This window comes from Salvelinus sp. IW2-2015, linkage group LG28, assembly GCF_002910315.2.
Source record: "Salvelinus sp. IW2-2015 linkage group LG28, ASM291031v2, whole genome shotgun sequence".
NCBI classification, from domain to species: domain Eukaryota; kingdom Metazoa; phylum Chordata; class Actinopteri; order Salmoniformes; family Salmonidae; genus Salvelinus; species Salvelinus sp. IW2-2015.
In genome coordinates, this window is record NC_036868.1 from 1,032,025 (window position 1) to 1,044,710 (window position 12,686).

At 43.1% G+C, this 12,686-nt stretch overlaps 1 protein-coding gene across 1 annotated transcript in view; it reads left to right on the top strand.

Moving 5' to 3' along the window:
- Positions 1–12,686, top strand: part of LOC111954054 (MAP/microtubule affinity-regulating kinase 3) — a 144,009-nt gene that overhangs the window by 5,205 nt on the left and 126,118 nt on the right. The window contains 2 exon segments of the mRNA XM_070435733.1: positions 3,600–3,791; positions 4,311–4,364. Coding sequence (XP_070291834.1) covers positions 3,600–3,791; positions 4,311–4,364 — 246 coding nt within the window.

Consider the following 12,686-nt stretch of genomic DNA (forward strand, 5'->3'; position numbering starts at 1 on the left):
TGTAATTATGTTGCAGCTTCAGTAACATGGACAGCGCAATAAACACTGCTGTTTTGTGGTGGTCGCTGCAGCAGGAAGAAGAGAGACGTTGTGTGCTAGTCAGTCACTCGCTGTCATTTATTTAAAAAAAATTACAAAGCGCAGCAAGTTTAAGTCCTGCCCGGCACAATCAAATCAATTGCGGTTGGACTCCCTCTAATAATTAGTGTGTATTAACTATTTCATCAAACAGAGCGCTTAACGCATCGGACAAGSTCATTGCATATAGTTGATTTGATACAAATACATAGGATATGTCTATATATGGAAAAATACACATTTAAACATTTCTACCAATCGATTTGGTTTAAGGAACAGAACTGTCGATCGACCAGGATTTTTTTGTTTGTTGGTACAGCCCTAATCGCTTGTCATTAATACAACACGTATGGTTTCCATAGAACGTATTAACCTTTTTTTGGGCAAATCTCATTATTACATTTATTTAGTTATTTGTATTTTTTTTAATTTATTTTTACACTAAGCCATTCCAAAGTTATTCARAGTGCACTAGTTCATTCAACTGTGATTATGACTTTCTGAGAAAAATTTAACATCACAGTGAGGCTCAATCTTACATTCATTGTGTTTGAAGCTTATCTTTGTATCAGGACCTTATCGTTGATAGCAGTGCAAAACAGCACAGTAGTTAGTCAGTCAGTCTATAAATGGKTTGATTTCGAGCGTATGTGAAGATACAACTCATTTGAAAGACAATGTATACCTGGATTGATTGCTGTGAAAATGGAATTGATTCTGAGACTGTTGTTGGGTGATGGTATGGGTATCCACATCTATACATTCCTTACTTCATGATACAGTATTTTAACCTGGTCTTAAAAAAATATATATATAAGTTGAAGTCGGAAGTTTACATACACCTTAGCCAAATACATTTAAACTCAGTTTTTCACAATTCCTGACATTTAATCCTAGTAAAATCCCTGTATTAGGTCAGTTAGGATCACCACTTTATTTTAAGAATGTGAAATGTCAGAATAATWGTAGAGAAMMATTTACTTCAGCTTTTATTTCTTTCATCACATTCCCAGTGGGTCAGAAGTMTACATYCWKWRWYWMWGTATTTGGTAGCATTGCCTTTGAATTGTTTAATTTGGGTCAATTGTTTCGGTAGCCTTCCACAAGCTTCCCACAATAAGTTGGGTGAATTTTGGCCCATTCCTTCTGACAGAGCTGGTGTAACTGAGTCAGGTTTGTAGGTCTCCTTGCTTGCTCATGCTTTTTCAGTTCTGCCCACACATTTTCTATAGGATTGAGGTCAGGGCTTTGTGATGGCCACTCCAATACCTTGACTTTGTTGACCTTAAGCCATTTTGCAACAACTTTGCGAAGTAGGCTTCGGCGTCGTGTCCATTTGGAAGACCCATTTGCGACCAAGCTTTAACTTCCTGGCTGATGTCTTGAGATGTGCTTCAATATATCCACATAATTTCCTACCTCATGATGCCATCTAGTTGTGAAGTGCATCAGTCCCTCCTGCAGCAAAGCACCCCACAACATGATGCTGCCACCCCTGTGCTCACGGTTGGGATGGTGTTCTTCGGCTTTCAAGCATCCCCCTTTTTCCTCCAAACATAACGATGTCGTTATGGCCAAACAGTTATTATTTTTTGTTTCATCAGACGAGAGGACATTTCTCCAAAAAGTACGATCTTTGTCCCCATGTGCAGTTGCAAACCGTAGTCTGGCTTTTTTATGGCGGTTTTGGAGCAGTGGCTTCTTCCTTGCTGAGCAGCCTTTCAGGTTATGTTGATATAGGACTCGTTTTACAGTTGATATAGATACTTTTGTACCTGTTTCCTCCAGCATCTTCACAAGATCCTTTGCTGCTGTTCTGGGATTGATTTGCACTATTCGCACCAAAGTACGTTCATCTCTAGGAGACAGAACGCATCTCCTTCCTGAGCGGTATGATGGCTCTGCTCCCATGGTGTTTATACTTGCGTACTATTGTTTGTACAGATGAACGTGGTACCTTCAGGTGTTTGGAAATTGCTCCCAAGGATGAACCAGACTTGTGGAGGTCTACAATTATTTTTCTGAGGTCTTGGCTGATTTCTTTTGATTTCCCATGATGCAAGCAAAGAGCATTGAGTTTGAAGGTAGGCCTTGAAATACATCCACAGGTACACCTCCAATTGACTCAAATTATGTCAATTAGCCTATCAGAAGCTTCTAAAGCCATGACACATTTTCTGGAATTTTCAAGCTGTTTAAAGGCACAGTCAACTTAGTGTATGTAAACTTCTGACACACTGGAACTGTGATACAGTGAAAAATAATTCTGTCTGTAAACAAATTTTGGAAAAATTACTTGTCATCCACAAAGTAGATGTCCTAACCGACTTGCCAAAACTATAGTTTGTTCACAAAAAATTTGTGGAGCGTTTAAAAACGAGTTTTAATGACTCCAAAACCATAAGGTATGTAAACTTCCGACTTCAACTGTATGTTTTACTGAAATATATTTATACAGTCAATTGGGACCGGTTGAAACAAACCGGTTGAAACAAGTGTCCCATTTTTAAAGACATTGGCTCTTAAGCTATTTTGAGTCTGTTCAAGGTCTGCATTCTAAGAAGTGTCTGTTCCAGTTGAGTTATTACACCGMTGGAAGGTTTGTCTGAGTGCAGCCGCACGCTCACTCAAGTGCTTTGCTCAATCTTTTCACCTAATGCTAATGACTTTACAGCGTTGTTCAWACATTTAGCAATCTCTACTATACCCTCTCATTACCAGGCAGTGCTGATATCATTATTCATGACCAGCACTTTATTCCCCTCAGAACAGCAACTCATGCTAATGGCTYTACAACATTTGTCAAACATTCACCAATCGTTTGTATCCTTTCCCATCTTTACCAATGGTGATATAATGCCACCAGGACATTTTTCCCCAAAACATCAGCTCGATGAACAAGACAGGCAATTGTTTTGACACTTTATTCAAACAGTTAGGAAATGAGATGGCAAGACAGGCAAGTGGGGGAGAAATTGGCGAGGTTGGTCACGGGGATTGAACCCCAGTCCCCGGTGATTGTTTTAATGTCTATTGACAAGTTGAGCTCTGATCGATGCCCTCCAGGCCAGGAACATTGGTTATCCCAGTAGGAGAGACAGTCTTGTTCCTTCTTGGAAAGAGTTTAGGAAAGGCCGTAGCTCCATTAACCTTTTATAAACCTGTCATTTGTTTCAACCGGTTCCATTAAATCAGGATTAAACTCAAATCAATGATTTACCTCATTATTTGTCTAGTCTTTGCTTTTCACGTGTTGTGAGACAAAATTTATATGTCCCAAGAATCGAGTTATTGTGCTGGTGTGCTTCTTCCACTACCATAAAACATACTTTTAGACTGCTGAAGCAWGCTCACAAATATTCTTCAGGAAATGTACCTTTTCTAGCWTTGGCTTTTGATTGTCAAGCTATTAGGTGCCATGATGCTGCGTGTCTACACAAGATCAATGTCCTTTTTAGTCGATATTCTCTGACATGCAACTTCAAATGACTTTTGCCATTCTTCTAATTTCCTCCCCACAGCACACCTCGCACACCGATGGGCGCAACGAGGTCACCACGCGGCCCGTCCGCTCAGGCGCRCGCTGCCGGAACTCCATTGCCTCATGCGCCGACGAGCAGCCGCACATCGGCAACTACCGGCTGCTCAAGACCATCGGAAAGGGCAACTTCGCCAAGGTCAAGCTGGCGCGCCACATCCTCACGGGCCGAGAGGTGAGACACAGCAGGAACATTTTCTCATTTGTTTGACTAGAGTAGAATAGACTAAAGTAGAAAAGATTACAATAATTGTTTGTACTCAAAATATATATWTWTTTTTTAACAAATGTTTGTTAGTAGATTTAGCTGATGCCAGCCACCTCACCCTTGCTGTACTTGACAAGTCAAGGGGCAACGCGCTGCACCAATCGTAACAATAGTCACTGTAATTGCATTTTGTTTGTTGYCGAAACAAACAAAATGCAATTTGGGGAAATTGTATTAAATGTACTAAACTTACTGAAGCAACAAACTAGAGGCTAATTGTATTGAGACCCCCTCRAGCCCTCAGTTCTCCGAGAGGCAGCAGTGCTTTACACACTCTAAAATGGCACCTTGGCAATCTGAGAAACAAGTTTGTTATTATTGAGTGGCCAGCCGATAGGCATGCCAATTCCTATGTTGAGTTGTTAGGAGTAGTTTCAGCAGGAAGTGATTTTTTTTCTTTTCTTCCCCCCTTTACTCTCTTGACAGGTTGCCATCAAAATCATTGACAAGACACAGCTGAATCCTACCAGTCTTCAAAAGGTAAAAGAAAAACCTGTCTTGTCTCCCTATTGGACACTGCACATCCTTTTCCATGTGCATTCTCTGGTTGTAGAGGACTGGGATATCATTAGACCTGCACTGCAGTGTACAGTTGAAGTCAGAAGTTTACATACACCTTAGCCAAATAGATTTAAACTCAGTTTTTCACAATTCCTGARGTTTAATCCTAGTAAAAATTTCCTGTCTTAGGTCACTTAGGATCACCACTTTATTTTAAGAATGTGAAATGTCAGAATAATATTGGAGAAAATGATTTATTTCAGATTTGATTTCTTTCATCACATTCACAGTGGGAAAGAAGTTTACATACACTCAATTAGTATTTGGTAGCATTGCCTTTGAATTGTTTAACTTGGGTCAAACGTTTTGGGTAGCCTTCCACAAGCTTCCCACAATAAGTTGGGGGAATTTTGGCCCATTCCTCCTGACAGCTGGTGTAACTGAGTCCGGTTTGTAGGCCTCCTTGCTCGCACACGCTTTTTCTGTTCTGCCCACACATTTTCAATAGTTTTAAGGTCCGGGCTTTGTGATGGCCATTCCAATACCTTGACTTTGATGTCCTTAAGCCATTTTGCCACAACTTTGGAAGTATGCTTGGCGTCATTGTCCATTTGGAAGACCCATTTGCGACCAAGCTTTAACTTCCTGACTGATGTCTTGAGATGTCGCTTCAATATATCCACATCATTTTCCTCCCTCATGATGCCATCTATTTTGTGAAGTGCACCAGTCCCTCCTGCAGCAAAGTACCCCCACAACATGATGCTGCCACCCCGTGCTTCACGGTTGGGATGGTGTTTTTCGGCTTGCAAGCCTCCTCCTTTTTCCTCCAAACATAACGATGGTCATTATGGCCAAACAGTTCTATTTTTGTTTCATCAGACGAGAGGACATTTCTGCAAAATGTACGATCTTTGTCCCCATGTGCAGTTGCAAACCGTAGTCTGGCTTTTTTATGGCGGTTTTGGAGCAGTTACTTCTTCCTTGCTGAGCGGCCYTTCAGGTTATGTTGATATAGGACTCGTTTTACTGTGGATATAGATACTTTTGTACCTGTTTCCTCCAGCATCATCACAAGGTCCTTTGCTGTTTGATTTTCACTTTTCGCAACAAAGTACGTGCATCTCTAGGAGACAGAACACGTCTCCTTCCTGAGCAGTATGATGGCTGCGTGGTCCCATGGTGTTTATACTTGCGTACTACCGTTTGTACAGATGAACGTGGTACCTTCAGGAGTTTGAAAATTGCTCCCAAGGATGAACCCGACTTGTGGAGGTCTACATTTATTTTCTGAAGTCTTGGTTGATTTCTTTTGATTTCCCCATGATGTCAAGCAAAAAAAGCACTGAGTTTGAAGGTAGGCCTTGAAATACATCCACAGGTACACCTCTAATTGACTCAAATTATGTCAATTAGCCTATCAGAAGCTTCTAAAGCCATGACATKATTTTCTSGAATTTTCCAAGCTGTTTAAAGGCACAGTCAACTTAGTGTATGTAAACTTCTGACCCACTGGAATTGTGATACAGTGAATCATAAGTGAAATAATCTGTCTGTAAACAATTGTTGGAAAAATTACTTGTGTCATGCACAAAGTAGATGTCCTAACTGACTTGCCAAAACTATAGTTTGTTAACAAGAAATTTGTAGAGTGGTTTAAAAACGAGTTTTAATGACTCCAACCTAAGTGTATGTAAACRTCCGACCTCAACTGTATATAATATTCCTACTTTGAAAGCTGTATGCGGTGAAAAGTGTTAGTACATTAGTAACACTTCATGCCCTATTTCCATGATGTATTATAAAATCTGTCTTTTTTTATTTTGATGGAGGTGGCCTGTGAGTGTATGGYACTTCCCTTCATCAAGTAGCTCTTGAAACTAGTRTTGTACCGAATTGCACAATTATAGCTAACTAATACGATTCCCCCATGGGATTTTGACATGCTGTGATTCTGGGTGCTTCAGTACGTGTCTTGGAAGCACAACTAGCTTAATTTCAGTGTGTGTAACTCACTAACTTCACAGCAGACTCAGCATTAGTTTGAGCAGAGGCYCAGAGTCCAGACTCCCTTAAAGGTCTAAGTCATTTTACTGCACTGCATGGCGGGAGGCATGGGGTAAAGTGGCGGCTGGTAGAGGAAACCTCAGCGGACTTGGATTTCAGAGGCTGCTAATAATACCCTCGGAGGAGATATCAGAATGGGAGGCTGGTGAAAGAACAGCGCTGGCCCTGCCAACAAGGAAAGAGATGCAGCAACTGGGGTTTGGGCTGTAGTGGGGAAAAGGACGGGGAGAGGGGGCCATTGACCCATTGGAGGGTTGAAGTACAGAGGATCTAGACTGTCTTCTTCAAGGCCTGTTTATTATTATGCTCTGATGAAAGCTGAAATGATCCGACGCTTAAACATGCCAGCTGGCCTAAAGGTAACAAATGAGGTGATGTCTTTCTGGACTTTTTATTTGAAATACCATTTTGAGTGCCGTAACTTGGACATTAGGACCTTTTCCACCAATAATGTTTTGTGGCAGAGTAACCCTAACCTAAAATTAGGACACGTGCCAACTAGTAATATCATATATMTATATTTCACCAACCCCCCCAATATTTTCTGAGACCCACTTGAAACTGTAGTAGACGTTGCTACGGTGCAATTGACCAGGGTGGCAATTTACCAGACTGCGGCTACTGCCCTGTCCTGTCTGCCCCCCTTCCTTRAGCTATATAGATCAGACTGTCACATTGGGGTCGGTGGAGACTGATGATGTTCATCCCCCCCCTCCACCCCACCAACTCCTATAATTAGCCAGCACTTGTTTTTCCAGGCCATCGATTCGGTTTGCTTTCCATTCGCTGGCCAATCGACAGCCCGTGGCTTGAACTGTGGATATACAGGATGGTTGGTGGTAGGTAGGTAGGGAGAGAGAGGGAGGAGAGGAGGAGAGGAGGGGATGGACACAAGGACGATGAAGGAGAGGAGAGCGGGCGAGCGTCATGCTGCTCTCTCTATTTGCTCTCTCTCTCGCGTCTCACTCTCAACCCAGGTGCTTAGCTCTTCACCAGGAGCCCACTGCTTTCTGGGTCGGCAGGCAAAGCCAACAGGCATCTGCATGATGAAGTGGTCTAAAACAACTCCTGGTTCTGCGCCATTGCGTAACTGAGCCTCCAGTGGGCGTCCAACAGAGCCGGATAGCTTGAACAAGCTTGATGGTTCCTCACAAGCGCTTTACCTCCACACAGCGCTTTACCTCCACACAGCGCTTTACCTCCTCACAGCGCTTTACCTCCCACACAGCGCTTTACCTCCACACAGCGCTTTACCTCCACACAGCGCTTTACCTCCTCACAGCGCTTTACCTCCACACAGGCTTTACCTCCTCACAGCGCTTTTACCTCCTCACAGCGCTTTACCTCCTCACAGCGCTTTACCTCCTCACAGCGCTTTACCTCCTCACACGCTTTTCCTCCACACAGCGCTTTACCTCCCACAAGCCTTACCTCTCACACGCTTTACCTCCTCACAGCGCTTTACCTCCTCCCACAGCGCTTTACCTCCTCACAGCCTTTACCTCCTCACAGCGCTTTACCTCCACACAGCGCTTTCCTCCTCACAGCGCTTTATTGTTTGTTAAGTCATAGTCTCTATTGTCTGACCCTTCAACCCATTACTGGTCACTGAGGAATTTTTATCTGTAAGACCTCTGGGTCCATGTTGAAAGGTCTGCTCAGTCTGTTCAACTGAATTACTATGGCAGCTTTGGGACGAAGTTAGTTGATCTTGACTTGAAGGATATGAATGGTAACACAGACAGGAAATGCTGTAGTGGTAAATCGTTTTGAATGTTAAACTCATCGGAATACCCCTAATGGGAACTATATTCAAGTGGTCTATCTTCCCTGCTGTTAAATGTATCTGTCATTCACTCTCATGTCATCTTTAAACATGACCTAATTTAGGTGGAAAGTTTTTATTTTGGATGTGTGGATTTTTTTTTAAAGCCACCCAATGATGAGATGGATTATGCTCAGAAGTAGTGAGCAAAACAACACATGACGTCTGAGAACATCACAGTTGAAGAGTATGACCACCGGACTTTTTTAATTTTACATTTTGTTTTCTATTTTTATTCTTTTTTTTTTAAAGCCCATCAGGGCATCTTAGATTTAAAATACACTGGCCCACCAACACATCTCAGGACCTCATTCAGACAATGGGCACCTTTTGTACAGCTAAAACATTTTTCATCCCTCCAGCCTTCTTTACATCCCCTCTTGCGCTCATCGGTTTGTTTTCACAGACTCGTTCGCTGCAGCTATTTTTATTTGCTGTGGTGTGACGTGTGACCTCTTATGTAATTGGTGGGAGTGGGAGGAGAGCCCCACTGTCGAGTCAATCTTCCTGCTTTTAGAAGCGAGTGGATTTATTAAGACCCGAGGTCAGGGCACCGGGARGTGAATACAAGTAGCGGAGGATGAGTCTGAAGTATACTATTAAAACCCTTCAAACACATCAATGGCTCTGCTAGAGGTGACGTCACCTTTACCTGGGCGTCGTGAGCCATGCTAGTCAGCCATAGGATGTGTGGGGTTGGAAGGAGGAGGTGAGATGTAGAGCAGGAGAATAGTTTTCAGCTTTGGTAGATGACATCAGTTGATTTTTACCTCTAAATGTTAGTGCCATACACACACTTTTGTATTCTCATGGCTATCGTTGTATTTTGTCGGCTCTGTATCAACATAGCGATTTCACATTCGAAATGTTTTCACACTTTTGTGTTTATGGATTGAAATGAGTGTCTACACAATAATCTCTATTATTCCACTAGTCTGAGGCCATATTCAATCCAAGCTGGCCACAGTGAATTTCTGGGGAAAGACGAAACAATGGTCTGCCTGTATTGTGCTGCATGTTTGGATGAATATAATCAGGAAGAGAATGATTCATGTGTGAGGAAAAAAAAAAAGATCCCCAATTATGGTGGTCATTCATCTTTCTCACAGTAGGGGAAGACTCGGGGAAACTTCCAGTTACCGCTTTTGATTGAATACTCCTCCTCATATAGCAATGACCTTATTGTGGAAGCAGAAGGGTGAGCAGGTACTATGTGTTTTTGTAGGTGTAACTCACAGTTTTGGGACTGGGACTACAGTTAGCGACGCCTCAGGAATGTGTGCGCCGGAGCAATCAGGGTTGTCTGGTGGCCCTTAGCTATGTTGGCCAGTCCRCTTTTTTTGCTTCTGGCAAAGCAGTGACCTCATTCATTGGCGTCGACATCAGTAGCAGAAAGGGACTGTTGCTGTTATGTCTGTGCCGCTCCATTTGTTTACTCATCTGTTGAGCTATTGTGTCTGGGCTCGACCTGATTTTTCATAACGTCTGAGCGGGCTGTCTGGCTTTTGCATAGCACACTCTATTTTGTGGGTTGGGGGGGTCATTCAGATTCAAAATAAGGAATGCTTTCATAGGATGTTAGGATGAGGAGCCAACCAAATGAACTATACACCTCTGCTACCATTTTATAAAGAAACAAGTGTCTACAGTGATGTGTCGTATGACATCCCTCACACCCTTTATCTTTAAGAGATCACAGACGCCCATCATCCACGACCTCTGGGAAGATTGATTGTCTGACTCTTTGTATCCCCACCATTAGTACATTTCCTCTGTGTTCCTTGCCGATGTCTTCTGCAGACCGAGTCACCAGGCGTTATGTATCACGGTGTGGGCTGCAGAGTGTTCTTCTATCGGGAGGGCACGTGCTAGAGGAGTAGAGGTGGAGAGAGAACTGATTTTGGGCCACACCAAAACATTTTTTTTTCTCCCCCAGACACAAAATTCACCAATTCTGTTTTAATAGCTTTGAATGACTGTGAAAGGAAATAACTAGTCCTAAATGTGTTGGCTGATGTTGAGTTCAGTCCTGGTTAGAGTCACGAGACACTGAGACTTCAACCCCTATGGATGTAAACGTCGCTGCAGGGCATTAGTCTGCCTCAGCTGATGTCTACTCCCCCAGACCTTGTTGTTGTGGAGGATACAGGGGGACACGCCCTCCATGGGGGAACCGTAAGTGATTCCTCTCGGCCTGGACTCTCCCTCTCTGGTACTCTAGAGGCACACTGCCATCAAATGTTTCTGGAACATTTATTTCTGCTTTTCTTTCTCCAGGAGAGTGAGATTTGTTTTCCCTGTGCAATATATATATATATATATATATATATATTTTTTTTTTTATTCTCCCCATTTCCTCTCCATAGTGCAGCGTTAGAATACGAACCCTGGTCCTTCCTCTCAAACCACCTCGCGGAACCTTTTGCACTGTTTACGCAATCCCGAAATACTGGACATGCCGTCCCGTCATCACCGCAGCTTTCCAGGCAATACTCCGTACTGTAATGGGAGTCCTTTTTGTTTTATTTTTTGGTTGGCACGGCAGAGTGGCTGTCGCACTGCACATATTATCTTCTTTCCTCATAATTCTCTGTCATACATTTGACCTCAGATGCTCATGTCTAGGTCGTATTTGAGGGGCCAGGCAATGGTCAGAGGCTGAGGGCGGGGCTGTGGCTGTGTTAAATCTCTCCAGCAACCTGTCCCTTCATGACCCCAGGCAGACCCAGGCAATCCTCGCTCCCACACCCACACCACCGAGCCAGCCTGCTTCCTTCCTCCCGGGCCCTGTTTGTGAAGCGATGAGTCACCACCCGGCGCTAAGGGCGTTTATCATCCATACCCGAGGATGGCCTGGAACAAGCTAATTTCAGGGGGTTGTGTGACTATACCCGCCTCACTGAAATGAATTGCCTGCTAGGGTTCATATGAGCAATCTGACTAAAACAATACCCAAATGTTTTTATTTTTRKTTTTATTACATTGTCCTTAGGGCCACCTCCCTGGCATGTGGAGATATTTGTGATGTGCTAGACGTTAGTCATATTTCCCTAGGATCTTGTTATTTCCCACTGAAGCTAGGCCACTTCAAACCAGAGGGGTGACACTAGAAAACACCAGCATCTCGACCAACAGACGCCCAATTCAGACCAAAATGAAGCTGGTAGTAGCCCAAATAAACTAGGTAAATGAGTTCAGCTGAACTTTATATTTTATGTATGGTGCTGGTAATATACCGTGGTGGAACAAATGCTAGGTTCCCTCAGGATTTTTTAACACTTTATTTAGACGGATATGAAATGAGACGGGCAAGTAAGGGTGAACAAGGATTGAAGCCTCATAGTGTGTTCTGTGTCTAGAACTGGGAGTGTTACTGTTGGACCACAGACTGCACTTATGTGTTTTATAATTTAAAACATTTATGTAACCTTTATTTAACTAGGCAAGTCAGTTGAGAACAAATTCTTATTTACAGTGACGGCTTTTACTGGCCAAACCCGGAAGATACTGGGCCAAACGTGCGTCGCCCTATGGGACTCCCAATCACGGCCGGATGTGATACAGCCTGGATTCGAACCAGGGACTGTAGTGACACCTCTTGCACTGAGATGCAGTGCCTTAGACCGCTGTGTGTGTGTTAGCTCTATAACTGTACTAGAATGCTTAAGGCCACAATTTATTTCGTTTTTTTTGGCAAGGAAAATATTGAATATCGGTATCGGCCAAATAATGTCATATCGGTGCATCACTAGTTTCAACAACTGAAACCCCAGCCAGCTATTGCKAGTGTCAATCCAATAAGAGAAAGTCAAATTGAACTGTCCTGAACTGTGTGGTTGGTTTCAAGCCAAACCCTCAAGATGGTAAGCAGGGAAAGTGCAAGGCCAAACCGCTGCGGTGACWWCTTGTCCACGTTTATGGTTCGTGACACAGTCACCATATTAGTCCGTTAGAAGGGGCCGTTTTCAACTTCTCACCTGTTCCAGGTTGTTGTCTTGCTGCACTGATTATTATGTCTCAGGAACCCCATAAATATGATCTAGTTATCTTTTTAGAGATGCATAGCTTGACTGCAAAAAAGACAACCTGGGACAAAACCCATTTTCAATTTGGGACAGGTCATTGCATTGGACAGCACAGCCGRCGATCCACTCACAGCAGTTGTCTTTATACATCTTAACCCATACAGGACAAGCCATGTTGACTACTGACTGAGTACAGCTAGATCAGGTGTCGTGCTACTAGTTATGATGGACAGAGACAAATCAAATCAAATCAAATTTTTATTTGTCACATACACATGGTTAGCAGATGTTAATGCYAGTGTAGCGAAATGCTTGTGCTTCTAGTTCCGACAATGCAGTAATAACCAACGAGTAATCTAACCTAACAATTCCACAACTACTACC